The sequence below is a fragment of the Anguilla rostrata genome, chromosome 18 (genome assembly GCF_018555375.3).
Source record: "Anguilla rostrata isolate EN2019 chromosome 18, ASM1855537v3, whole genome shotgun sequence".
In the NCBI taxonomy this organism is placed as follows: Eukaryota; Metazoa; Chordata; class Actinopteri; order Anguilliformes; family Anguillidae; genus Anguilla; species Anguilla rostrata.
The window spans coordinates 25,031,907-25,057,049 of record NC_057950.1 but is presented as its reverse complement, the minus strand read 5'-3'; the positions used below and the strand labels follow the sequence as shown (position 1 = coordinate 25,057,049).

The window sequence follows — 25,143 nt, the reverse complement described above, 5'->3', positions numbered from 1 at the left end:
GTCACTATATCACTGCTTCAGTCAGTGTGGGCAGAGGGGGGAGCTATATCACTGCTTCAGTCCGTATGGGCAGAGGGGGGAGCTATATCACTGCTTCGTACTATCACGCTATATGGGAGGGGGGAGCTATAACACTGCTCTGTCATTCGTCATCACTATATCACTGCTTCATTCACTATGGAGGGGCTTACACTGCTTCAGTCACTATATCACTGCTTCTGTCACTATATCACTGCTTCAGTCACTATATCACTGCTTCAGTCACTATATCACTGCTTCATTCACTATGGGGAGAGGGGGAGCTATAACACTGCTTCAGTGACTATATCACTGCTTCAGTCCGTATGGGCAGAGGGGGAGCTATAGCACTGCTTCAGTCACTATATCACTGCTTCAGTCACTATATCACTGCTTCTGTCACTATATCACTGCTTCAGTCACTATGAACTCACTGCTTCTGTCACTATATCACTGCTTCAGTCACTATGGGGAGAGGGGGCGCTATATCACTGCTTCTGTCACTATATCACTGCTTCAGTCACTATATCACTGCTTCATTCACTATGGGGAGGGGGGGCTTTTGTTTCGTACTATATACTGCTTCAGTCACTTATCACTGCTTCATCACTATGGGGAGGGGGGGCTCGCTATATCACTGCTTCAGTGACGATCTGGGGAGGGGGGGCGCTATATCACTGCTTCATCACTATGGGGAGAGGGAGTGCTATATCACTGCTTCAGTGACTATGGGGAGAGAGGGGCGCTATATCACTGCTTCAGTCACTATGGGGAGAGAGGGGCGCTATATCACTGCTTCAATCACTATGGGGAGAGGGGGCGCTGTATCAATGCTTCAGTCACTATGGGGAGAGAGGGGCGCTATATCACTGCTTCAGTGACTATGGGGAGAGAGGGGGCGCTATATCACTGCTTCAGTCACTATGGGGAGAGGGGGCGCTGTATCACTGCTTCAGTCACTATGGGGAGAGAGGGGCGCTATATCACTGCTTCAGTGACTATGGGGAGAGAGGGGGCGCTATATTGCTGGAGGAGTTCCACAGCACTGTACTGGTGACGCGTGGGCCTATATGTCTGACACTTAGATCCCCACAGAGATGTCTCAGATGATGGGTGGAAAATAAGATGAAATATGTCCAGAAACAGGTGTGCTACAGTATGATTTAACCCCACTTTTTTCAGCCTCTAAATTAATTCATCTTTTTAACACTTGAGCCTAAGAATAGGGAGAGGCTTGATATTTAAAGCTGCAGAGCCCGTTCTGGACGAGAGTCTAATTGCCTTGTCTGTTTAGTGCTGTGTAGGGGTCTCTGTTAATGAATCATGTATCACACTTCCGGGGGGGGCAGGGGCGGGGGGGGGGGGGCGGATGCATTTCTCAAACCGGGCGATCAGGCCTGCTGTGGCGAAGTTATTCTGAGGATATTGTGGCTGTCTCTCCACTGACATCCATTAGCTACGGTAAGAGAAAGGCTTGTCTCTCAAAATAGCTTCCTCTCTCTGTGCGCCTCGCCCCCATCCCATGAATTTCTCGCACCGCCTGGTGCCGGCCCCTTCCCGAGAGGAACTGGGAAAACTCTTGAATGGCTCTTGTGTGACAGTGTCTGCATGTGAACTCCAATACAGAGGATGCTAATGCATGACCGTGGCCTTTTCCTGAGCATACAACTGCATTGCCGTAAGAAAGGAACGTAATGCTAAACCTGATAGGGCTGTCCATAATGAATGTGCCATAAGAGGAGCTAATGCTAACATAGCCTGTCCATACATGAGTGCCGTAAGAGAAGCTAATGCTAACATAGCCTGTCCATACATCAGTGTCATAAGAGAAGCTAATGCTAACATAGCCTGTCCATACATCAGTGTCATACGAGAAGCTAATGCTAACATGGCTTGTCCATACATGAGTGCTATAAGAGAAGCTAATGCTAGCGTGGCCTGACAGTAAACTCTGTGCATCTGCCAAAGTGTTTTCTACATTCAGAGAGAAGGAAAGTGCTTTTGTGTGCTGAATCTCGCTGCAGTTAAAAGTTCGGGATTCAATTTGACGAAAACAAGGCAGCGGGTTTTTCAGTTATTTGGCTTCTCATGAATAATTCAGAAGCGTTATCGTCTTTTTATGACTGAAGCATTTGTTCACTTTGTGTATGCTCTCAGTTGGAGCCTGAAAGGGACAGAAAGCGCAAGCTTCCATTTTAAATGCCTTAAAGGTACAGTGATCAATCAAACCCGCAATGTCACTTTCAGGAAAAAAAAAAAAATCCTGTCTGGTCCAGAGACAATATCTCTCAGATTAATTGGTGTTGTATCACAATGAAATTACCCCTGGAAGCCATTTTAAAAGCAAACATCGCTTTAATGTTGATACTGTTGCAGGCCAACCAGCCAAGGTGTTTAAATAGTGATTTTTTTTTTTTGTAATTGAATAGCAGTTCCACTTGGAGAAACTTTAGCGGTTTTTGACTGAATTCGGGGGCGTGGGGTATTTTGGCCACAGGAAGGGCGGGGCAGGAGCGACGCTGTCCGTTCAGCACCTCTTGAGGCATTTCCTTTTCCTGGGAGAGCTTCGGTGCCGTGGACAGCGCCGGCCCCTCTCACAGACGGAGGGGGGGGCAGGCTGCTGGGGTCCAGAGCCTGGCTGTTGGCCTCTGTAAAGGGCCTGGTCTTTGGGCCCCCCGGAGAAGGCCGTCCTGCTACCACAGGCACCCGAGCGAGAGGCCCGCGGGACTCTTCCTGTCTGGCTTTTGGGGGCTGTTGTTTCTGATAACTCCACCGGAGGGTTTTAAAAAGGCAGAGAGCCCTCGGAGGTTAATCGCCTGCCCCTGTCCGGTAGCCCCCTGGACCCTGACGGTGGGGCGCCCCGGGGCTCACCGTGCCGAGGGGCAAGCAGGCAAAGCAGCCGGGCGTTCGGATCGCTCTCTAAGCAGGAAAAAATACAATCCTTCTCCATGTTTATTGTCGCTTTAATGGCTTTTTAATTTATCAGCCGCGTAGCTTTCGTCTGAGAGCTCTGGAGAGAGGCGGCCCCGGCGCAGCTGCTCTCCGCCGCGGAGCGAGGCGGTCTGAGGGGAGTGGCCGCGAGCGGCGGTGAGCGGCACGGGCGCGGCAGTGTAGCGTAACGGGTAAGGCGCTGGTCTCGCGACCTCAAGGTCGCAGGTTCGATTCCCGGTTAGGTCACTGCCGTTGTACCCTTGAGCAAGGCACTTCACCTGCATTGCTTCAGTGTGTATCCAGCTGTACAAATGGATGCAGTGTAAATGCTGTGTAAGAGTTGTGGATAAGAACGTCTGGTAAATGCCTGTAATGTAAACGTAATGGGTGTCTCCTACCTTATGGTCCCCAGGAAGAGAAATAGCATGGCGAATTAAGAATGGGAGCTTAGAGTATGGTAGAAGGGTTGGAGCCTGTCCACTTCCCCTAAGTTAGTGGGTAGAATATCACAGGATGCTATTTATTTAATAGCGACTTGCGCTAACATTCTGGATAAAGAGTCAGTGGTTAGGGTTAGGGTGCACGGCACCACAGTGTGTATATGTCAGTGTTCCCCAGACACGGTCTTTATTCGGGCCACCAGCCCGAATAGATTTGCCCCTGCCAAAAAGCCTTTTTTGTATTTACCGTAGGCTGACGGTGTTCCGGACACGAAGTTTGCGATGTTCGTAACACCGCAATATAATACGGTATTCCAAATGCAGGGAAGTGGTGGAGTTGTCCTTTTGTCGATAATTATTGGTCCAATTCACATCAATCAGTGTTTTAGTGTCACCGAGAGCCAATAAGCAACTGCAATCATAAACTTCATTCACCAGAAGAAAAACTGCCAGTGAAGAGAAGCAGCCGCCTGCCCGTGTTTTGAGTCTCATTTGCTTGTTTATTTCTGTAAGCGACGCACTATACTTTGTATTCATTATTTTTTCCTTCAGATGTCGAAGTGAAATATGGCCGACCGTCATTTCGCTGTGCGAGCTGCCCATCCCCCCCTTCCTCCGACGTTGGCTAGTCCGTTTAGCATAAGCAAATTTAGGCTTTTTTTTTAAATAAAGAAAAGTTGCTGTTAAATTGAAAGATTTGGTTGTGGTTTTTTTGGGGGTTTTTTTTGTTTGGCGATTTGGGATAAATTAAAGCTACACTAAGGGAAACGCCGCTAGCCGTCGAAGCCAGCTCTCCCCCTCCCCTCCCTGTGCCAAAGAACTCAAAGAACTCTGTTGTTTGTTCAAATGTGCCAGTAGGCTAAGCTGGGAGTGTGTTGCACTCGAGATTCCCACCCTTGCCACAACCACCCCCACCCCCCCAAATCATTCACCCCCGCCCCTCGTCGACCACCACAAATAAATTCTCAACCTGTGGAAAAAACACTGTGTGTAGTGCTCCTTTTCAACACTCGTCCCTAGATGGCCTTTTGTGAAGGCACAGGAAAATATAACAGTGAAAAGCATGATTATTATTATTAGAAAATATAGACCCGCATATGCATGTTTACAAAGCGTCGAAGATGGAATGATTATTTCACAAAAAAAAAACTGTGAAATGACATGGTTGCATTGTACGTTTTGACACGATTGCATCCACAGTTTCAGACAAGATTTGTGTTATTTTGAAGCGGTTCTGTTTAATGTGTTGTACATTACTGAAGAATGCCATTTAATGTCTGCGTTACCCAATGCTTCTGAACCAGTAGCCGTGGTAACGGGATTTAGAAAAATGAATCTCATTCACGTCAGTTTTTTAAAAAATATAAACATGGATTTCAGCTTTTAAATATGCTTATAAGCAGGCAGCATAATTCTGTTGCGACTAGTAAACAGTTTTAATATGGTCTTAAAAGGCATTAGGTTTGCAGTGAGAAGCCTGGAATAGCTCAGCAGAAGCAGGCAGGGTGTACGGAGCGTCCCGTGTCGAGCCGAAATGGCGGAAACTGCAGCTACGCGGGCGGGAACGTACCCCCTGCCGTCTATCGCCTACCGCTCGCTTTCGAGCGCTTTGGGCGGTCCCCAAAGTACCGCAGACGAAGTTCAAATGCTCTCCAGTGCGCTCACAAAAAAAGAAAAGAAAAAAAAGACACGTGTAGAAAGCTATCCGGAATCTTCCGCAGGGAAGGGGTGTCTTCCCCCCCCCCCCCCCCCCCCCCCCCCCCCGGGTTTCCGCTGACGGCACAGCCAGCGGTCCTGGCGATCGAAATCTCCGCCGCGGCTGACGGGAGGCTCCCCGCGGCCCTTTTGAAGGGCAGGCCCGCCCGCTCCCCGAGCGCGGAGGTGCCCTTTTTACGAAACCAGGCCCCGCGCGTCCGCGCGCCGCCTTTCTGTGGAATACGCACCGGGGCGAGCCGCGCTGGTTTTCAGCTGTTCAGCGGTGACCCTTCAGGCCGCGATCGCGCGGGGACCCGCTCAGCGGTGACCCTTCAGGCCGCGATCGCGCGGGGACCCGCTCAGCGGTGACCCTTCAGGCCGCGATCGCGCGGGGACCCGCTCAGCGGTGACCCTTCAGGCCGCGATCGCGCGGGGGACCCGCTCAGCGGTGACCCTTCAGGCCGCGATCGCGCGGGGACCCGCTCAGCGGTGACCCTTCAGGCCGCGATCGCGCGGGGGACCCGCTCAGCGGTGACCCTTCAGGCCGCGATCGCGCGGGGACCCGCTCAGCGGTGACCCTTCAGGCCGCGATCGCACGGGGACCCGCTCAGCGGTGACCCTTCAGGCCGCGATCGCACGGGGACCCGCTCAGCGGTGACCCTTCAGGCCGCGATCGCACGGGGACCCGCTCAGCGGTGACCCTTCAGGCCGCGATCGCACGGGGACCCGCTCAGCGGTGACCCTTCAGGCCGCGATCGCCGCGGGGACCCTGCTCAGCGGTGACCCTTCAGGCCGCGATCGCCGGGGACCCGCTCAGCGGTGACCCTTCAGGCCGCGATCGCACGGGGACCCGCTCAGCGGTGACCTTCAGGCCGCGATCGCCGGGGACCCGCTCAGCGGTGACCCTTCAGGCCGCGATCGCACGGGGACCCGCTCAGCGGTGACCCTTCAGGCCGCGATCGCGCGGGGGACCCTCTCAGCGGTGACCCTTCAGGCCGCGATCGCACGGGGGACCCTCTCAGCGGTGACCCTTCAGGCCGCGATCGCGCGGGGACCCGCTCAGCGGTGACCCTTCAGGCCGCGATCGCACGGGGACCCTCTCAGCGGTGACCCTTCAGGCCGCGATCGCACGGGGACCCCTCAGCGGTGACCCTTCAGGCCGCGATCGCACGGGGACCCTCTCAGCGGTGACCCTTCAGGCCGCGATCGCACGGGACCGCTCAGCGGTGACCCTTCAGGCCGCGATCGCACGGGGACCCCTCAGCGGTGACCCTTCAGGCCGCGATCGCCGGGGACCCTCTCAGCGGTGACCCTTCAGGCCGCGATCGCACGGGGACCCGCTCAGGCGGTGACCCTTCAGGCCGCGATCGCACGGGGACCCGCTCAGCGGTGATCCTCCAGGCCGCGATCGCATGGCGACCCCGCTCAGCGGTGACCCTCCAGGCCGCGATCGCATGGCGACCCCGCTCAGCGGTGACCCTTCAGGCCGCGATCACACGAGGGACCCCGCTCAGCGGTGACTCTTCAGGCCGCGATCGCACGGGGACCCCGCTCAGCGGTGACCCTTCAGGCCGCGATCGCACGGGGACCCGCTCAGCGGTGAAACCCGGCGCGACCCGGTCCCGAATCATCCCAGCCGAAACGGACCGGAGGCCCTTCCTGCGCGTGACCTAGCCGCGATCGCGCGGGGGACCCTCTCAGCGGTGACCCTTCAGGCCGCGATCGCGCGGGGGACCCTCTCAGCGGTGACCCTTCAGGCCGCGATCGCGCGGGGGACCCTCTCAGCGGTGACCCTTCAGGCCGCGATCGCGCGGGGGACCCTCTCAGCGGTGACCCTTCAGGCCGCGATCGCGCGGGGGACCCTCTCAGCGGTGACCCTTCAGGCCGCGATCGCACGGGGGACCCGCTCAGCGGTGACCCTTCAGGCCGCGATCGCGCGGGGACCCGCTCAGCGGGGCTGGAGAAACGCCAGGCGCGCTACCCGTCCCGAAATTCATTAAACCCACGCCGAAAAAACAAAAGGAGCCGGAGGCGTCGTCTCCTGCCGTCGCTAGGCAACAGCGCTCCGCTCCTGTCAGTCTCCTGCGTGGGGTCTTTAACCGCGACGTCTACGACTAATTTCGCCCGAGAACGACTCGCGGTCTGCGTCGATCGCGGCGATAACGCGGCCCTGCCTCGGACCGCTTGTTTTAGTCGCGCCGGTCACGATCCGTCAAATGGCGCGACTTCGGGCGGGGCAGAAACCGTGACCACCTGACTTCTCTGCAGTCTTCCGTGTTTACTTGTGGGAACTAGCGGCACGGGCGAGACCCGCCTCTATTTTGACTGACGCGGGGGTGCTTTTCTCCCCTCCGAGCGCATCGAAATGGGATAATTTCAGCTCCGCGTGAACCTTAAAAGCAGCGAGGCGTCTTGAGTGGGCGAACGCAAGGCTCCCGGTGCGCGAAAGCGAGCGTAGAGAGCGCTTCAGACTCATCGAAATTCATTTGGAAAAGGTGCCTCCAGCTGTTAAAAGTGCATCTTGTGATCGGTAACCTTAAGGTGTGAGATCACAAATATGTGATTTAGAATGCTGTTAACCGAACATTCCAATGCTGATGTCACAATCACTACCGGTAACTGAAAGCAGTGGAGTTCTAGAACACTGACTCACTAACTTAGAATTTTTAAAAAGCGTTCCAAAATAAAACCTGCTCTTCAGAGGGTTAAATCCTGACTGAGCCAGTGTCGACTGGCCGGTCGGTACATGATGGTGTCGCCCAGAGAAGAAGGGTTTGAGACGGCAGGATTTTCCCCGTCTCGTCGGTTCCCTCCCCGGTCCGTTTTGGGTTTCTGACCGTCTGCTCAGGACGGATGATGTGATGGCTGCAGAATGAGCAGAAACAAGGCTGGTGTTCTTCAGAGGAGAACTCGAGCTGCTCTGCACTCTGTCGAACTGACATTGCAGGGATGGGACAGACCTGTGGATATGACTGGGGATTGGGAATTAGAAAAGAAAGAAAGAAATAAATAGAACCAGTAATTTCCCTCAAGGTCATGATTCATGTTTGTCATCATTGTAAAATCTGGCCACCATACACACACACACACACACACACACACACACACACAAACCAGTGCTGTGGTCCCAGTAAAGGGCTCTGGATGTGGTGTAGGAGGACGATGTATGCAAGAAGTGAAGAATGCATATGATCTGTTCTCATGATCTCTCTCTCTCTCTCTCTCTCTTCCTCTCAGCTCTGTACATCATCATCCTATTCTGTGTGTTCCTCTGGATTCCCTTTGTTTATTTCTACTACGAGGAGAGGGATGACGACAACGTCAACAAGTGCTCGGTGAGAAGATGAGCCTTCACTATATCACACGCACACACACACACCCCATGCCATTTCACTATATCACTCACACACACACACCCTATGTCATGTCACTGTCTTACACACACACACACACACACACACACACACCCGTGCATGTCACTGCACACAACCTGCCTTCAGCCTGCTTTCACACACACCACACACACACCACGCAGTCACACCTCCTCTCTCACACACACACACACACCACGCCATTTTGCTATATCACACACACACTGCACTTCAGGGCCTGGTTTACACACACACACACACACACACACACACACCCCATGCCATGTCACTGTCTCACACACACACTGCACTTCAGGACCTGGTTTACACACACACACACACACACACACACACACACACCCCATGCCATGTCACTGTCTCACACACACACTGCACTTCAGGACCTGGTTTACACACAGGCACACACACACACACACACACACACACACGCACCCACCCATGCAATGTCACTATATCACAGTGTGAGCACTGAGGGCTGGTATTGAGTGTAAGCGGGCGGAATTTGGGGGCTGTAAAAAAGAATTTAAAAATAAAAAATCCCACCCACATGCACTGAATCACGACCCCCTCCGTTCCTTCTCTCGGCTCTGTTAACCGTCAGATTGCGCTGGGCGGTCGATATGTGGTCGTGGTCACCCAGCGCTCTATCTGATTTCACCTAAATGGTCAATAACGGTGACCTGTCTGGGGAACATTTTAAACATTCTGCATAGTTCCATATGAAACCATAGGTTAATATAATGCATGGGCACACACCCACACACACACACACACACAGAGCTATACTGATTGAACTTTTTCTTTTGGTTTTGAGCTGACAGAAGCACTTTCTCTTGCAGTTGGCATGAATAGCTTCCAGAAACAGTGTTTTCTCTCCGAGTGAACACAGACTGCACTGCTCAGAAACTGCTGCTCTAGACTGTGCTGCTCTCAGAAACTGAGCTGCTCTAGACTGTGCTGCTCAGAGACTGTGGTGCTCTAGACTGTGCCATTCAGAGACTGCCGCTCAGAAACTGTGCTGCTCTAGACTGTGCTGCTCAGAGACTGTGCTGCTGTAGACTGTGCTGCTCTGAGGCTGTTCTGCTGTAGACTGTGCTGCTGTAGACTGTGCTGCTCTGAGACTGTCCTGCTGTAGACTGTGCTGCTCATAGACTGTGCTTCTCTAAACTGTGCTGCTCAGAGACTGTGGTGCTCTTGACTGTGATGCTCTGAGACTGTGCTGCTGTAGACTGTGCTGCTCTGAGACTGTCCTGCTGTAGACTGTGCTGCTGTAGGCTGTGCTTCTCTAAACTGTGATGCTCAGAGACTGTCCTGCTGTAGACTGTGCTGCTCATAGACTGTGCTTCTCTAAACTGTGCTGCTCAGAGACTGTGGTGCTCTAGACTGTGCTGCTCTGAGACTGTGCTCCTGTAGATTGTGCTGCTCTAGACTGTGGTGCTCTGAGACTGTGCTCCTGTAGATTGTGCTGCTCTAGACTGTGCTGCTCTGAGACTGTGCTGCTGTAGACTGTGCTGCTCTGAGACTGTGTTCCTGTAGATTATGCTGCTCTAGACTGTGCTGCTCTAGACTATGCTGCTCTAGACTGTGCTGCTGTAGATTGTGCTGCTCTAGACTGTGCTGCTGTAGACTGTGCCGCTCTCAGTCTCCCTCACTGCGGTGCTGCATGTGAGATGAATGTGGTTTTATCTCATCTCTGATTAAGTGCTCTTTCATTTCCTTCCTCATTACAGCAAGTGAAGAACGCACTCAAGTACACAGCGGGCTTCCTCATCGTGTGCTCCGCGCTGCTCCTGATTGGGTGAGTAGCAGGTCCGACACGCGCCCCGCACGCACGGGGAACGCGACGCGTCGCCATGCCCCCTTAACGGGTCGCGCTCTGCCAGGAAACCCCGTCTCCTCTTTCCGCCCACGCCCGGTCGCCCGCCGCAGAGCCCGAATTACCCACGGTCCTTTTACAAAATGTCCGCTCTCGCTCTGAAACACAGCGGTGTGACGGACCAATCGCGCGGGAGGACAGAGGGGGCTCGGACTGAAGCGCTGGAACCTCCGGAGAGCGCGAGCGGGTGCCGACGAGCCCCGCTTACCCAGCCTCCCCTTCCTCCCCACCCCCCCCGGCCGCTCCCCGTAGCGCTTCACAGGGGCTCCTGCGCCGAGCCCGCTAGCGCCCTGCGCTACAAACGAGGAGGACTCTTATTAGGGCTCACTGCGCTTCCCTGCTGGAGGCCTGTTAATGTAGCGCGGCAGGGGGCTCTGTGTGCGCGTTTACGTGCTGTTTCCTAACGCGGCTGCGCTCAGCGGGGGCCTGCTGTCCAGTGCGTTGGGTTTCGATTTTGGTTTTGTTTAAATTCCGGCGCGTACGAAACCCGCTCCTCCGTGTTCATAATGGAAAGCCTCGTCTGGACTACAGAACGAGGACTTGTGGGGGGAGAGAGCCCGTGACCTCCGACCTCATAGTGACCCTGCAAACTTCTGTGGTTGTGACTGTTTTTTTCTTTTTCCCCCCCCCCCACTGTATTTGAGTCGTGACCGGGTTTTGGCTTTTCGGTCAGTCCGCTGCCCCCTCATGTTCTAGAACAGTCTTTGCAGCGGTCCAGTTGAGCGCTAGCCATTGTGGCCGTACCACTCCGAACCGCTGCGCTGTGTCTCATACCGCACCCACTCCCCGCCCCCCTAAAACCCCCCCCCCTTCCCCCACAAAACTCCTCCTCCCGCCCGCTCTAGTTGAGTGTCGGGACAGACGTCTCCGTGCCCGGGTCCTCTGATACGTGGCTGGGCTTTTGTTCCGTTCCCCCGCAGGTTTACGCAGTCTGTGTGGAGCTCCGCTCGCTCGGTGTAACCCCTAATGGATTTCTGGTCGCCGCGGCGACGGCGACACAGGCACGCGGGCGGTCCGGCGGGTGTAATTTACTGTGCTCTCAGCCGTTAAATGGGGGCGCGGGGGGGGAAGAATGGCCGAGGTCGCGCCACGCGCTGCCCCTCGCCGCGGGGAGCGGGGTGGGGGGGGAGGGGGTGGGGCACTCTTCCGCGACAGAAGCAATCCCGCTCCCCGTTCCGCGTACGGAAACGAAGCAGCCGCTCGCTCCTTTGTGCCAGACGCCGGTCCCGTGCCGTCGATACTTCGCGGCGTCCCAGCCTTTTGTCCTCGGTTCTTTATTTATTTATTTTTTTACCTCAGGACGTCTGTGCGCTGCTCGTTCAGACCCCACATGGTTGGTACACAGCCTTTTGTTGTCTCGCCGCGGGCCCGTGATGGGACCGGAATTGGCTGTGAAGCTTCACGGGGTCTCTGACCTCTAATCCCTCCTGATCCTGTGGGATGGCAGTACACCTGCTGTACTGCACTGTATGATGCAGAGAGACTTTGGGAATGTATAAATAGCGAGTAAGTAAACAAGTAAGTGAGTAACTGAGTAAGTTAGTGAGTTAGTGAGTAAGTAAATAAATGAGTGAGTACATAAATAAACACATAAATGAATAAATAAAACTTTCTTCCTCTCTTCTCTGCACCTTTAAAAGACTATGCCAGTGAAGTGCCAAAAATGTTGAAGTCAAGCAGACGTCTTTGCGTCTGAGGTAGGCTCGGGGCCTGGGCATAGACTGGGGTCTGCAGGTCCCTGAGCAAGGCCTATAGGTTCCTGACAAAAATGAGGCGAAAAAGATTTTCCATTTTGAAGTTTGAAGATTACCGTGTTCTGGCTGAGAAGGTTTTGGAGAGCGAGGCTGTTTATTGTGTGATGAACAGTTTGAGCGGTGTGTACTTTGAGATGTACTTTACATTACGCGGTTTTAACGCTCTGTTTATTAATTGAAAGCGTCGATGTTAAGTACCCTCAGCTGGCAGATACTGTACATATTTTCCTTCGGATTTTTTGCTTCATTGACGCTGGTTTTCATTGTGGTAAGTAAATATTTAAGTGTTGGAAAGGCCCCAAAATGTTTTTCTTCCTAATTATTTCCAGTAAAATCAGTTTGCTGGGTCTTGCACCGTGCCAGATAAGGTAATCAGAAACCACTGGTGCCTTCAAGGAGCTGGAGCTGGAGACAGCCATCCCATTGGGCCGTCTACCTGTACAGCAAGCAGCGTAGGCCCGCCCACCAGCTTCCTCTTCCAGTCTCATTGGTCCTCCGGGTTCGCCCTGGTCCGGTCACGGTGCCCTGGGCCGGTTTGACGGACACGCTCGCGGATCGGCCGCGTGTCTGATTGATGCGTTTCTCGTCCCGCGGCTCTACGGCTGTAAAAACGAAACCCCGCCTGATAAACAACGTCTCAATCCGTCTCCTGGCCGACGGACGCGCCGAGCATAACAAATGCCGCCGTAATTGGCGTTTCGCGTGAACAAAATGGCACTCGCCGATCCATTTAATTAAAGTCCAAAAGTAATTTAAGAACAAGGCCTCGAGGAGAATCAACCTAATGAAACAAAATAATTAGTGTTTGGAAGTGCCCTTGGATTGGAAAAAACCTTGGCTGGTTTCTTTTTTTTTTTTGGTTATGGAAATAAGAATCATTACAATACAACTGAACTTTTTTTTTTGCCCCTTGTTGGGGGTGGAGGACGGGGAGGACGGGGGGGGGTGTGTTTGGGGCTTGTAAGGTGAACAGATGGTCACTTTGTTCACCTGTGGCGATGCTGGTCTTCAGATTAATTCGCCTGCCTCCTGTACTCTTCCTGGTTATCAGGGTGTCGGTTGCAATGCTGTGCACCATGGTTACATTGGACGCCAGTGGTCGCTAAATGTAGCATGGCTCAGAAAATGGTGAATAAATTAATTACTGTACGTCAGTATCGTTTTTATCACGTTGAGGATACAGGGGGATATAAATGTGTTTGTGGAAAAAGGTGGATTCGCACTCTGGCGTCCTTATGTTTTGTAACACAAGCATTTTTTATTTTTAGACGAGAGGGATTAAAGTTCTAAGTCCTTCCTTCGGCTGGATCTTATTTAGGGGCGGAAATCGATGGAAATTGTGAAAAGCATAAAGTTACCCGACCCGTTGTATTGATTTAGCGCGCCTGAACATTTAAATCAAGCGGACATATTTGGGTAGGCATTAAAAGCAACAAACAAATAAATCAATATTTAGTGGAAATTTAATACTGATAGAAAAACTGCAAAGCAGTACAAATGGATGACCTGGACTGTCCCTTTTAAACAGGGAAGAAACTAAAGTACAGGACACAGGCTATCAGAATATTGGATGTCAGTTACAATGCTGTGCATCGCTGGTACATCGGATGCCAGTGGTGTCCGGTTATAGGTCACAGAAAAGGGATAAATTTTAGGGGGCAGAAGTGTGTTTGTGGGTAAAAATGTACAAAATTAGAATGCACACCACGGCCTCCTTACGTTTGGCACCAGCAGCATTTTTATTTTTTAGGTGAGAGGGATTGCAGTTTTATGTCCCTCCGTTTATTTTAAGTCCCATATTTTATTACGAGGCCCGGAAATCGATGGCAATTATGAAAAGCAGAAAGCCGTCCGACCCGTGTTTTTTTTTTACTACCGATTCGGCGTGTTTTAAAGCGACGTGGGGAAAAAGGAGAGGAGCGTCGCATTGATTGTGGGCCGGCCCCCTGGCGAAGGGGATTCGTTTCAAAGCGAAAGGTTTAAATGTGTAATCGAGTAAAGGTGCTTCCTAAGCAACTGCCTCGCCGTTCGAAATTCTGTACGCCGTTAGCGGGCTCGCTAAACTGCTCCGACAGGAGCTCTGAGTGGTGTCGCTGTTCGATTCTGTAATTTATAAAAGTAGTAGAACATGATGCAAATATAAATGTTGTTTCTTTATTTTTGGAAAAAGTTTGACCTACAAAAAAACCATCGCAAAGAATCATGATGTTAGGAAATGATCACTTGATCTGCTGACCCTCCATGTGTCTCTCAGTATCCTCCTTTATGCTGATTGGTTGGAAATTTTATGCATCATTTTGTCATTGCTTGTTTTGTTGTGGATCTGATTGCGTAATCTTTATCCTGCTCCAGCATATAAGTGAGGTGTCTTGGATAAGTGAAGTGAATCTTTGTTCTGTGTTGCAGGGCCTTTGTTCCCCTTGAAGCTCCGCCCAGTCAGAACTCGACGCAGTGGGAGAAGGTGCAGTACCTGTTCGAGGAGCTCGGCAGCAGCCGTAAGTAACGCGTCGGTTACCGCGGCGACCCATCGCCGTGGCGAGGCCCGAGGATGCTGTTGGCTCAGGGTGGCCTGTGGCTAGCTAGCGCAGGACTCCCGCATCTCATCTCCCTTTTTATTTTGGCGGGAAGAGCTGTGTCGTCTAGGTCGTCCGAGGTCGCCGGTGTAGTCGAGGGTCGTCCCATCCCCCCGGGCTTTGTGTCGTGCGGGTCTGCCGTCTGTTCCGTCTGTCCCCCCCCCCCCCCCCCCCCCATTTCTGCGAGGGGGCGGTGCTCGAGGGCGTCCGTCGGGTCCTTTCTCGCCCCGAGCCGTCCCGCAATGTTCCTGTTTGCTCCCAGCGCCTGACGGTCTGGGCACCCCCCCCCACACGAGCCCCGTCGTCAGGTCTGCCTGCCTCCCCGCCGTCCAACCTCGCAGCGCTGTACCGCCCTCCTCCTATTGGCTGCTGCGCCGCCGTTGGGCGTTGGCCCCTGCACCAACCCCCCCGGTTGGCCCTTGGGGCCAAAAGCTGAGGGGGAGAAGGAGAGCTCGTCTTTCCGCCTTTTCTCTTTCCGTCATTTTTCATACGATAAGTTAATTAGAGGAAGTCCAGACGATCCGTGCTGAGTTAGCCACTCTGGCCCCTGCCACGCACCTCATCGAGACTGAGCTGTTGCTCAGTTTTTTTCCTTTTTTAAAAAAAAATAACAGCCAGAAGCTGCCTTGGATTGCAAAACTAAACCTCCTCAGACAATAAACCCACGCCAGCGCGCACACTAAACGCGCCTGAGCGCTGAACCTGCTCAAGTACTGTGCACAGTAAGACACTAAACCTGCTCACAGCTAAGCAGCTTGCACGCTATACCCCCTCAGACCCTCGCTAAACCGCCTTTTGAAACTAAACCTGCTCATACGCTACACACACTCCTGAATTACGTTACATTTCGCTCATTCAGAACGCACTCTTATCTTCAGCAGCATACAGTGCAGCATGGGAAACCCACCACTAAGGTACTAAACCCTCTCGCACAATTAACGGACAATTAAACCTCCTAATTCGTTTACGCCATGTTTGAATGGCAGCTCTGATGACAAAACTGGTTAAGTCCATAAAAATAAATTCAAAGGTTGCCAGGAAACAGAAGCTGGCAAGCAAACAATTAGCTTTTGTCAAGTGTTTATGTTATGTTCCCTTATTTTCCAGCAGAGCCTCCATGTTTGTTTCCAGTATATTATTAGGGCGCTCGCTGCTGGTTGATAGTTATGCTATGTGTGACGCGTTCCGCTTAATACCTTTTGTAAGTTCTGTAGCGTACCAGAAGCTGTCCGCGCTTCTTGCAAGCGCACGTGCGCACGTGTGTGTGTGTGTGTGTGTGTGTGTGTGTGCGCGCGTGTGTGTCTGTAGATAGGCACGCGATATCCGCGGGTATGGTGAATTACCGTAGTTGTCAAGCCAAATAATATATTTTGTGATCGTTGCTTAAAACTGCACTGATACCAAATCCACTCAGGCTCTAAATTGCTAAGGTACACTGCCCTGAGTTGTCGGATTGCTTATTACAGCTTGTACAGCTTATTGCATTTTGATATGGGGTGTCCTAATGTAATAAGGCTCGATAAATCGACCCAAATTTCAGATTAGACACAGAAACATATTATACGAGTACCAATAAAATTTGGATCTATTACAGTGTTCGTAAAATACTCAGGGACTCCTAAAGATTCAACTTCCTATTACCAGCTTGAGATTTCCCTTACTGATAGAATAAGGACAATTTAATTTCTGAATTGCGACAGTACATCTCCGGTATAGTACCTGCTGTATTTTAGGGCTGTCATTTGTCCTCAAAAATGTCTTTCAAATGTTCTTCCCCTTAAAAATGTAGTCATTCAAATATAGCTAAGTATTGTGTTAACTTACAACGAAATACCAATGGTGTCAGTACAGGCTGGTTCACCTGGTTTGTTGTGGACCACGGTCTGGCGGTGTTCGGTGGGTAATACGAGCGTGGAGGAAGAGAAAAGCACAGTCATGCTTGGCAGTTTAGATGCAGTTGCCTCCGGCTCAGTTCTCTGCAAACCCGGCTGGATGCGAAGTGTGCAAGTGGGCCCTGGCTGCGGCTGTGGCGTGATATCCGAGCTCCGTTTCGCTAATTTAGCGAACTACGGTGATTTCCCCGCATAATTCTCCCGTGAGCTACCGTGCGCACTTTTAAAACATCACTTCGTAGGACGTCAGGAAGAGACGATTTTCTCAGTTGGATCAGTTTTATCCACATTACACTGCAGGTTTGGTGCATTTTTTAAAGAAAATGCTACAACGGAGGAAGAAATTTATTGCGACAATGAAATCACACAAGGAAGTCCAGGGATGCGTGCGACGAGGGAAGAAGTTTGAACGCTCGCTAAGTGAAATATAATCCTGCACATCAACACTTCCTACTGTGAAACCCTGACAGGCCTGCTGTATCATAATGCTACATTGAGCGTAGGATCTTCTGAATCGCAATGCTGCTTCTAGTGGAGAAGTGACTAAATTGTCATGTTGAGCACTATGGGAATCGTAATGCTACACTGGCTGTGTGGTCCTCTCTGAATTATGAAGCTACGTCTAGAGAGTGTGGGCTCCTCTGAATGAAAATTGCTGCATGTTTCTGGCGATGGAAGAAACAAAGACTTGATTATTAATTAATTGCTTTGAAACTCATTAATGAATTGCTTTGGGGGGCTTAGCAGTGAAGTTTGGCGCTCTACTGGTAATCGTCACCATACATTTGGATGGCAACATTTGCCTTTTTGAACATCCTAATCAAATGCACATACTGCAATTATTACATCTTTTATGAATATCACTCGCATCGCTAACTTCCTGCTTCTCAGTAGGCTTGATATGGACCTGCGGGAGGCTGTACGCGCCACCAATTCACTGGCGATTTTGCGACTTATAGCCTGCGCCCGGCAGCTCTATGGCTCTGTCTGGTCGGTCCGCGTCAGTCGGGGCGTTGGTGGGTTGGTCCGCAAAGGTGTCCCACCCGTAGGCGGTCACAGTTTTCGCCCAGGAGGCTGAAATTTGGCATGGACGTTGGTATGACGAAGCTAAGGAGGCTGGAGACTTCAAGGCGATTACCAAGAGGGGGCGTGGGGAGACGCGCTAGCCAGATGCGCTATGCTGCGTACGGTGAAACGAGGACCGTCTCCCCACTTCACGGAAAGCCGAGTCTGCAGACGCGCTCGGCGTCTTCGATAACAGTCGGCGTTCCCTCCGTCTAATCCCCGGGAAACCTCCTCGGCGAACCGCGCCGGCGGCGCTCGCCAGCCTCCCTGCTTCTGTGCGGCGTTCGTACGCAGAGCGCTTTTCGCGGCGTGCAGGAGCGCGCCGGCTCTCCCGCCGTCTCCCGCGAGCTCACCCCTCCGTGATGAACGCTGAAGCTCGCGCGGGGAACGTGCTCTCGCTCAAACGGTAATTCTGTTCTCAGCCGTCAACACAAAACGGCTTTTTTTTGTCAGAAGTAGAGATGAAGTCCGGAGGAAAGAAATCACCTTCGGTTTCTTGTCTGCCTTAAAGGGTTTCTGTATTTCCTTTGAAGTGACTTTGGGCGTGTTTACCTTTTTCTTCTTCAAATTTTTTGTCTCGGGACATTGCTAGAGGAACTAGCCAATAAGCCTTCACCAAGTTGAGGGAATTTGCTGTTTTTGGGGGAGATTCTCAATGAATAAATTGCAACAGCATATTGTTTTTTTTTGGGGTTTTTTTGCAAGTCTCGTTCCGCAAAAATGTGCGACCAATTTGCTGAAATTTTTACACAGAGAATGCAATTAGTTATGAGTGGTCGCAATTAGTGACGAAACTACACTATTAAATGAGAGTTTTCACGAAAGAGTCTACGCAATCTGCTTCCTGTTTTTTCTCTGGGAATGTGTAGATAAATGGAAAGTCTCATTTGAGTCATTGTGGGTGTGTTCTACACCCCCGCATGCCTTGTCCATTTTGTGGACACAAAGTAAATTTGGTCCTCTGAATCATAACACGCCTTAAAAAAAAGTTATTTCTTTTTCTAGAATAAGGATGCTTCATTCACATGAAGATTTTGAACTTTTAACTTGCTATTTCTCAAAGTGCATTTCTGTCTCTCCCTCACCTATCCCATGCTGATCCATAGAGTATTGACCCATGTTAGTTAATTGGTTTGCATTCTGCCCATTCTACAAATTGGTGAAATTAGTCATAAAGCCAACTAGTAACGATGTATTTAAGTTTTATTTACCTTATTGTTATAGTGCACAGTTCTTAGTGTAGTTTTTCTGTATGGAGTACACAGGGGCTGCAAGCTATCTATGCATCATGCACATATTATAGATGTGGGGTGGTGGTGTAATATAACATTGCCGTTGTACCCTTGAGCAAGGTACTTAACCTGCTCTGCTTCAGTATATATCCAGCTGTATAAATGGATGTGATGTAAATACTATGTAAAAGTTGTGTAAGTCGCTCTGGATAACAGAGTCTGCTAAATGTCTATAGTGTAATGGATGTGACCTTCTGTAATTTTGGATGTCTGGGGCTATGGAAGAATACTTTTTTTGGCTTACTAAGGAAGTTGAAGAAGAACGTCTTTACAAACTACAGGCAACCTTCATGCTACTGCTTCCACGGGTCACTCTTATTATTACAGGCCTGGTTGATCCCCGCTGCTATTGATTGGTGGATTAATCTGGTGGTTCCAGGTGACAGAAGAACAGCCAGGAATGCTGCTCTTTGGCTGAGCCCTTAAGCCATGGTTTTCTTGATTTCCTGATTTCCCTCAGTGATGTGGGGCTAGGCCACGGGTATTGGTAATCCTTATCTACTCATTTGATAATCTTTATCCACTGCTTGCTCCTGACATTCCCTTCACTGAAATAATCAAAATGGTTTCCTGTGTCTTTTGGGGCCAATTTGTAAGTAGTTTCCTCCATTATTCAATGGATCGCAGAACTGATTTTCACTTATTAATATTTCTGACTGTAATAATACTGTGGTGCATAGGTTATTTTTTTTAGATGTTTTGAATCTTAGAAACATTTTTCGAGGCCTTAATTACATTACATTACATTCATTTAGCAGATGCTTTTATCCAAAGCGACGTACAAAAGTGATAATATCACGGTCATTGGAACAACTACAACACACAGGTTCAGTAAGGTACAAAACTCATTTTGTACAGTTATTAATAGCCAAGAACACAAAGTCCAGTTCACACAGTGAACATTATTCTGACCTAACCTATGCTAAGTCAAATTAGGGGGCAGTGCAAGCTCCAACATTAGGACGATAATGTTGTCCATGGTTAATAATATGGACTATGCGTTCCAGGATGTGTTTGATTTGATGAACTAGTGAACTGTCCAGAGTGTATGTATTCTTGCCTCTCACCCAGTGCATGCTGGTATAGGCGCCAACACCTCCCGCGGCCCTGACCAGGATAAGCGCGTTGGATAATCGATGGATGGATGGATGGATGGATGTGCGGATTTGGTAGCCGCCTTCATTTTTTAAACTGTTCGTCTCTGTCCCTCCCTTTCCCCCATGGGCCCCTTCCTCTCTGCCCCCCCCCCCCCCGCCGACCCCTCGTCTTGACCTCCCCACATTCCGCAGGTGGACTGGCTGCCCTATCCTTCTCCATCAGCTCCCTGACCTTGGTGGGCATGCTGGCAGTGATCACCTACACGGTGAGTGAGAGAACACTACCCCTTACTGGCTGGGCGTCGGCCGGCTTGCACATGCTCAGTAGAGCCGTAACCTGTCCCGGTGCAGGTTCCTGTACGCCTGGCTTAAAGGAACAACACCTGTATTCTTCTGTGCTCGCACTTTCAAACACTAGCGTAAGCTAGTCCTACGCATGCTAGGGTATACGCTAGCATAGATAGCGATATGTTGGTGACACCTTCATAAATTTAAGGAGGGAATAATCTACAAGCTGTACAGTTTTTATGTTGCGTGCAAAGTTATGGGAGGTAATACTAACTAGACAAAGCAAGGTTATACTTATTTTGTCAAAAGTACTTGGTGAAATAATGTAGTTTTTTTTGACGTGCGATTTCAACATATTGACGTGAGATCATGGGGAAGAGGTGCGGCGTGGCGGTGTTCAGATTTTCAGCGTTAATGCGATTTTTGGGCCAGACGAGCTCACGGGCGTCCCTCCGGTCGGCGTCCCGCGGAGCCGACGCTCACCTGTGAGAGCGGGGGGGCTCCTGGCGATGATGAATGCGCGCTCCCTCCACCTCCTGTAATCGTTCCCTATATGTACGCACCCCGACGCGGCAGGGCCATTAACACACGCCCGCGTTTTGATTCCCTCAGCATGCCGTCGCCGTCTCCTCCCCTCGGATGAGAGAAATTGACCGCGCGGTCACGCTCCGCCGTGTCGCTAATTTCTCACCGCCGTTCCTCGCGGTAGCCCGGGTAGCGGACGGCTACGGGGAGAACTCTTTCAGGGCTGTAGAAAAGAAAAGACGGGCCGGTCGAATTGAATCTTTGCGGGTGTGAGTTTAGTTCACGGCTTTGTTTTGCTAGAAATTGCTAGAAGGTGAAGTTGATAGGATATTTGCTGGTAGAGTTCTCCTCTTCCTTCAGCTCCTGCGGTTCCCCTGACTGCCCAACTTGCAACTCATTCTTTGGATAATTATTAATTAAACAGGGTTTCAGCCGCACCAGCACTGTGAACTCTGGCTGACCCCTCGCTGTTTGGGGTTCTTGTGGAAGCATCCTACGGAATTACGTGCTCTTAAAGGAGTCTTTGTGTTTTTGATGTGTCTCCTTTGGTGCGTAGCCTTAGTCAATGGAAAGAAGTCAGCAGGCCAACTGCAAGTCAATCATACTCAGTCTCACTCTCTCTCTGCCACTTTCTCTCCTCTTCCCCCTCTCCTCATCTTCTCGCTCACTCCACTTCTCACTCTGCTCACTCTGTCTCGCTCACTCACTGTCACACTCTCTCTTTCTCTCTCACTCACTCACTCACTCTCTCTCTCTGTCTTTCTCACTCCCTCTCCATCTCTCTCTCCCCTTACTCCCTTGCCTGTTAAAATATTTCGCTCTCCCTTTTATTAAAGGAGAGAGAGCATTTCTCGCCGGGGTTTTTACGAACGAGGGTGCGATTCATCACGGCGTCCCCGGTGCCATTAACCTAATGGAGTCTAAGTGACAGGTTCCCCTTTCCGCGCCCGCCAGCGTGCTTCCCCCCCCCCCCCCCGCTGCGGGAGGATTCATCACCGGCCCCCGGCCCCCGGCCCCCGGCGTGACCGATCAGGCCCCATTCACACCGGGGGCTAAAGGGCCGGCCGTAGGCGGGCCACCGCGGACACGCACGCGCGCTTCGAATAAAAACGCACGCCGCAATTTCCCGGCGCCGTGGTTTAGCCGAAACAACGCGCCGGCGTTTCGTGTTCTGCCGTGGCGGGAGCGCGGCGGGTGCGGTTGAGAATCCGTCACGCGTCGCCCGTCGTCCGATGCGTTTGTAACGGCGGTGGGCGCGATCGTGTGCCCGAGGCGCGGGGCGTTTGACAAACCCACCACTGCGGCGGGGCAAACCGCCCGGCGAACGCGCGGACAGCCCGCGCGCGGGAAAACGGGAATGCCGCGCAGCGCTAAGCGTGCCGCGGCGCGCGATGATGTCACTCCAGACAGACAGACAGGCAGCAGGGAAACGACGGCGGTCCTGCTCAAAATGAGCAGCATTCCTCTGTCACAAAAACACAGGCTTCTCATCCCCTTCTTTTTTTCATTTTGTTAGCAGTCAGCCTGAAGACCTGCAGTACTCTTTTATTTGGCCCTCAGAGTCTGCTGATTAAAGTTTTTTAAGAATTGTGAGCAACAGGACCTCCCCCCCCCCCCCACACACACACACAACCCCCCCCCCCCCCCCACCGGGACAGTTTGAACGCTCCATTGCTTCCAGCAATCGCTCTTAGTTCCTTCCTCTCTCCTTTATACATCCTGTTATCCTCTGCTATTAATCACGTATATTTATATGCAGTCCGCTCTCTGAAGAGCTCTGTGCACCTTCCATTGTTAAAGGGAACACTGTATTAAATGAAATGAGAGAACAATTAATTGATTGATTGATTGAGAAACACAAGGGCATTGCGAAGAGAGAGATTTCGGCATTGTAGCTGAGCCACACCAGGGGAAAAGATGGCATCTTTGACCCAGGTCCAGTACCCAGCCAGATCCCTGGAGATATTGCTACCTAAGGCTCACTCGTAAAAAATAAACATTTTCGGTCTGGCTTAGAACCGCTTCCTCGGACCCTTAAGCCTTTTTATCGTCCGAGACGGCGGCGTTATCCTCGCACCCGGCGGCCTTTCCGGGGCCCGCAGATGGCATCACCCCGTACCCAGAAGTCAATGCAGGATACTCAAGAAAAAAAAAAGAGAAAGAAAAGGCGCATTAGCCGACCGGTCTGTGCTTCCAGTGTGGGAGTAGTTGTTAGTATTTGCGGTACAGCCGAAACTCCCTAGAGGTCATTCTGTAATCAACCTTTCTTCTGCCCTGACCCGACTCTGGCGGGCCCCCGCGACCGATAACTTCATAAAATGTCACGCGCCATTTCCCCTGAGGGGGGGTGCGATGTCGTCGCGGGAGCTGGCTAATGCGAAAATACACCTGCTGGCTTGGGGGAGCAGACCAAGAGCTGGGGGGGAGGAGGAGGGAGGGAGGGAGGGAGGGAGTGAGGGAGGAGAGGGGCTTATGTGTGCAGCGGCAAGTAAACAAAATAATTTTCCTGTTTATTCGTCCTCACCGAACGTCCTGCGGAAAAATCGGTCGAAAAAATGAACGCACGCACGTAAATGTCAAACTAGCACTTGTTGCATCAGGCATATAGCTCAACTATAGTCCACAGTCACCTGTTAAATAAATAGACTACAAAAAAAAAATTATATATACATATATATATATATATATAACAATATAGATACACTTATGTAAGCTGGCTGCAGTGACTCACAATAGTTATGCATAATTGTAGAAACACAAAAAGCAGATCAGATTTGTTCTTTGTCATAATAAATTGGTGCAGAAGCTATTACAGGGCCTCCGTTTTAATAAATAAATACGATGCTTAATAACAGACCTGAAAACCGTCATTTAAAATACAAAATGCCAAGAATGCTCTCACTTAAATTATACTCTTTAAAACCTATTACCCGTTGTGCAGTTCAACTCTGGTCGTTTCGGTCGTACTGTAGCTGCTGAAGACCGCGGTGAAACTAAGCGGATAAAAATCGGGTTAAATGCTAATTAAGGAAATGTTAATGGAGGGCCCGGGTTCCTTCCATCTCTCTTGCTCTTGTGTTTTTTGATAAGAAACCATTGGCACCCCGTATCAGCGCCGATAATCCGTTGCTAGCTAGCGCTGTGCTGCGGTCGTCTGGTTGTAATCTCGGTCTAAATCTTTTTTTTGTAACACAGGCATTAGTTGTAATTTTCAGCTGCGCATTTGCAACACATACATTTGGGGGGAAAAAACTGCAAAATATACCGCGGTTTTTCTCCCTCTTCTTTAAATCACTGTCGGAACGCGGCGGTTATTCCACTGAAGGGCCCATGGAGTTGGAGGAGTGAAAATGTGCGGTTTCCTGTCGAATTTATGCGCTCGAAATCATCTCGGTTGCTTCCAGGCAACCACCACTGAGAATCTGGGAAGAGCTTATCTTCTTCTAAAAAACATAAATAAATAAAATAAAAAACGGTCTCCTTTTAGCGGTTTCTGCGCTGTGCGTTTGTGCTGTATGTCTGCTCTGTGCTGTATGTCTGCTCGGCGGTGTGGGGGTGCGGTAGCAGCGCATGGGCGCGCGAGCTCTTCTGAAGGCCTCCCATGTTTACCGCTGCTCCGCGCGTGTTTGTCTTTTCTTCATTATTTCAGCTCGCTCCCCGCACTGTGAGGCCCTAATGGACTCAGATTTGGCGAGCCGAGCCGAGCCGCGCCGCGGCGTGTTTTGTCGTTTATTCGCTATGTAACGGTCCTTTTGAGGGCTCGCAGGGCTGGAGTCAAACCCGCGGGCGGGACCGGGTCCCAACTCTCCGCTCGGGAGGCGAAGGAGTGAAAAATAGGCCCGTTTCCCTGCGGTCCGTTTTACGGTTAGATCGGTTAGGGTGGCGTTGCAGATAAAGGTGGTGGTTTTGGCCCAGTGTCCGTAGCGGTGTCTGTCTCTGATTGCCGTGCTGTTTGGCTCGAATGCCCACTCCTTCCTGGGGGTGGTCCGTTCCAGTGCGGGCTGTCCTTCCGGTGGTCTACAGGTCTCCACTGAAGCCCCACCCTTCTTAGAAAAGCTTACCCCTGTATGGGAATGGTGAATCCAGGGAGCTCTCTTCTTTCTGGGGACGTGCTCGGTATCCAGGACGTGGTCCGGGCCCAAACACTGCCCCGTGATTGGCTGCAGGGCGCCGGGTCCGCTGGAACCCTGAGCAGAGACCGATCACGGCAGAGCCGACCTGCGGCCCGCCCGACCCCCCTGCGCATACACACCGCGCCCCGGTCTGTTCCAAAGAAAAGAAAGAAAAGACAAAAACCGCAATTTC

The 25,143-nt window shown here is 51.3% G+C and overlaps 1 protein-coding gene across 1 annotated transcript in view; it reads left to right on the top strand.

Moving 5' to 3' along the window:
- lmbrd1 (LMBR1 domain containing 1) overlaps positions 1 to 25,143 on the top strand; it is an 84,436-nt gene that overhangs the window by 17,215 nt on the left and 42,078 nt on the right. The window contains exons 4-7 of the mRNA XM_064317081.1: positions 8,322 to 8,419; positions 10,207 to 10,274; positions 14,513 to 14,601; positions 20,218 to 20,291. Coding sequence (XP_064173151.1) covers positions 8,322 to 8,419; positions 10,207 to 10,274; positions 14,513 to 14,601; positions 20,218 to 20,291 — 329 coding nt within the window. The remainder of the gene's footprint in view (positions 1 to 8,321; positions 8,420 to 10,206; positions 10,275 to 14,512; positions 14,602 to 20,217; positions 20,292 to 25,143) is intronic.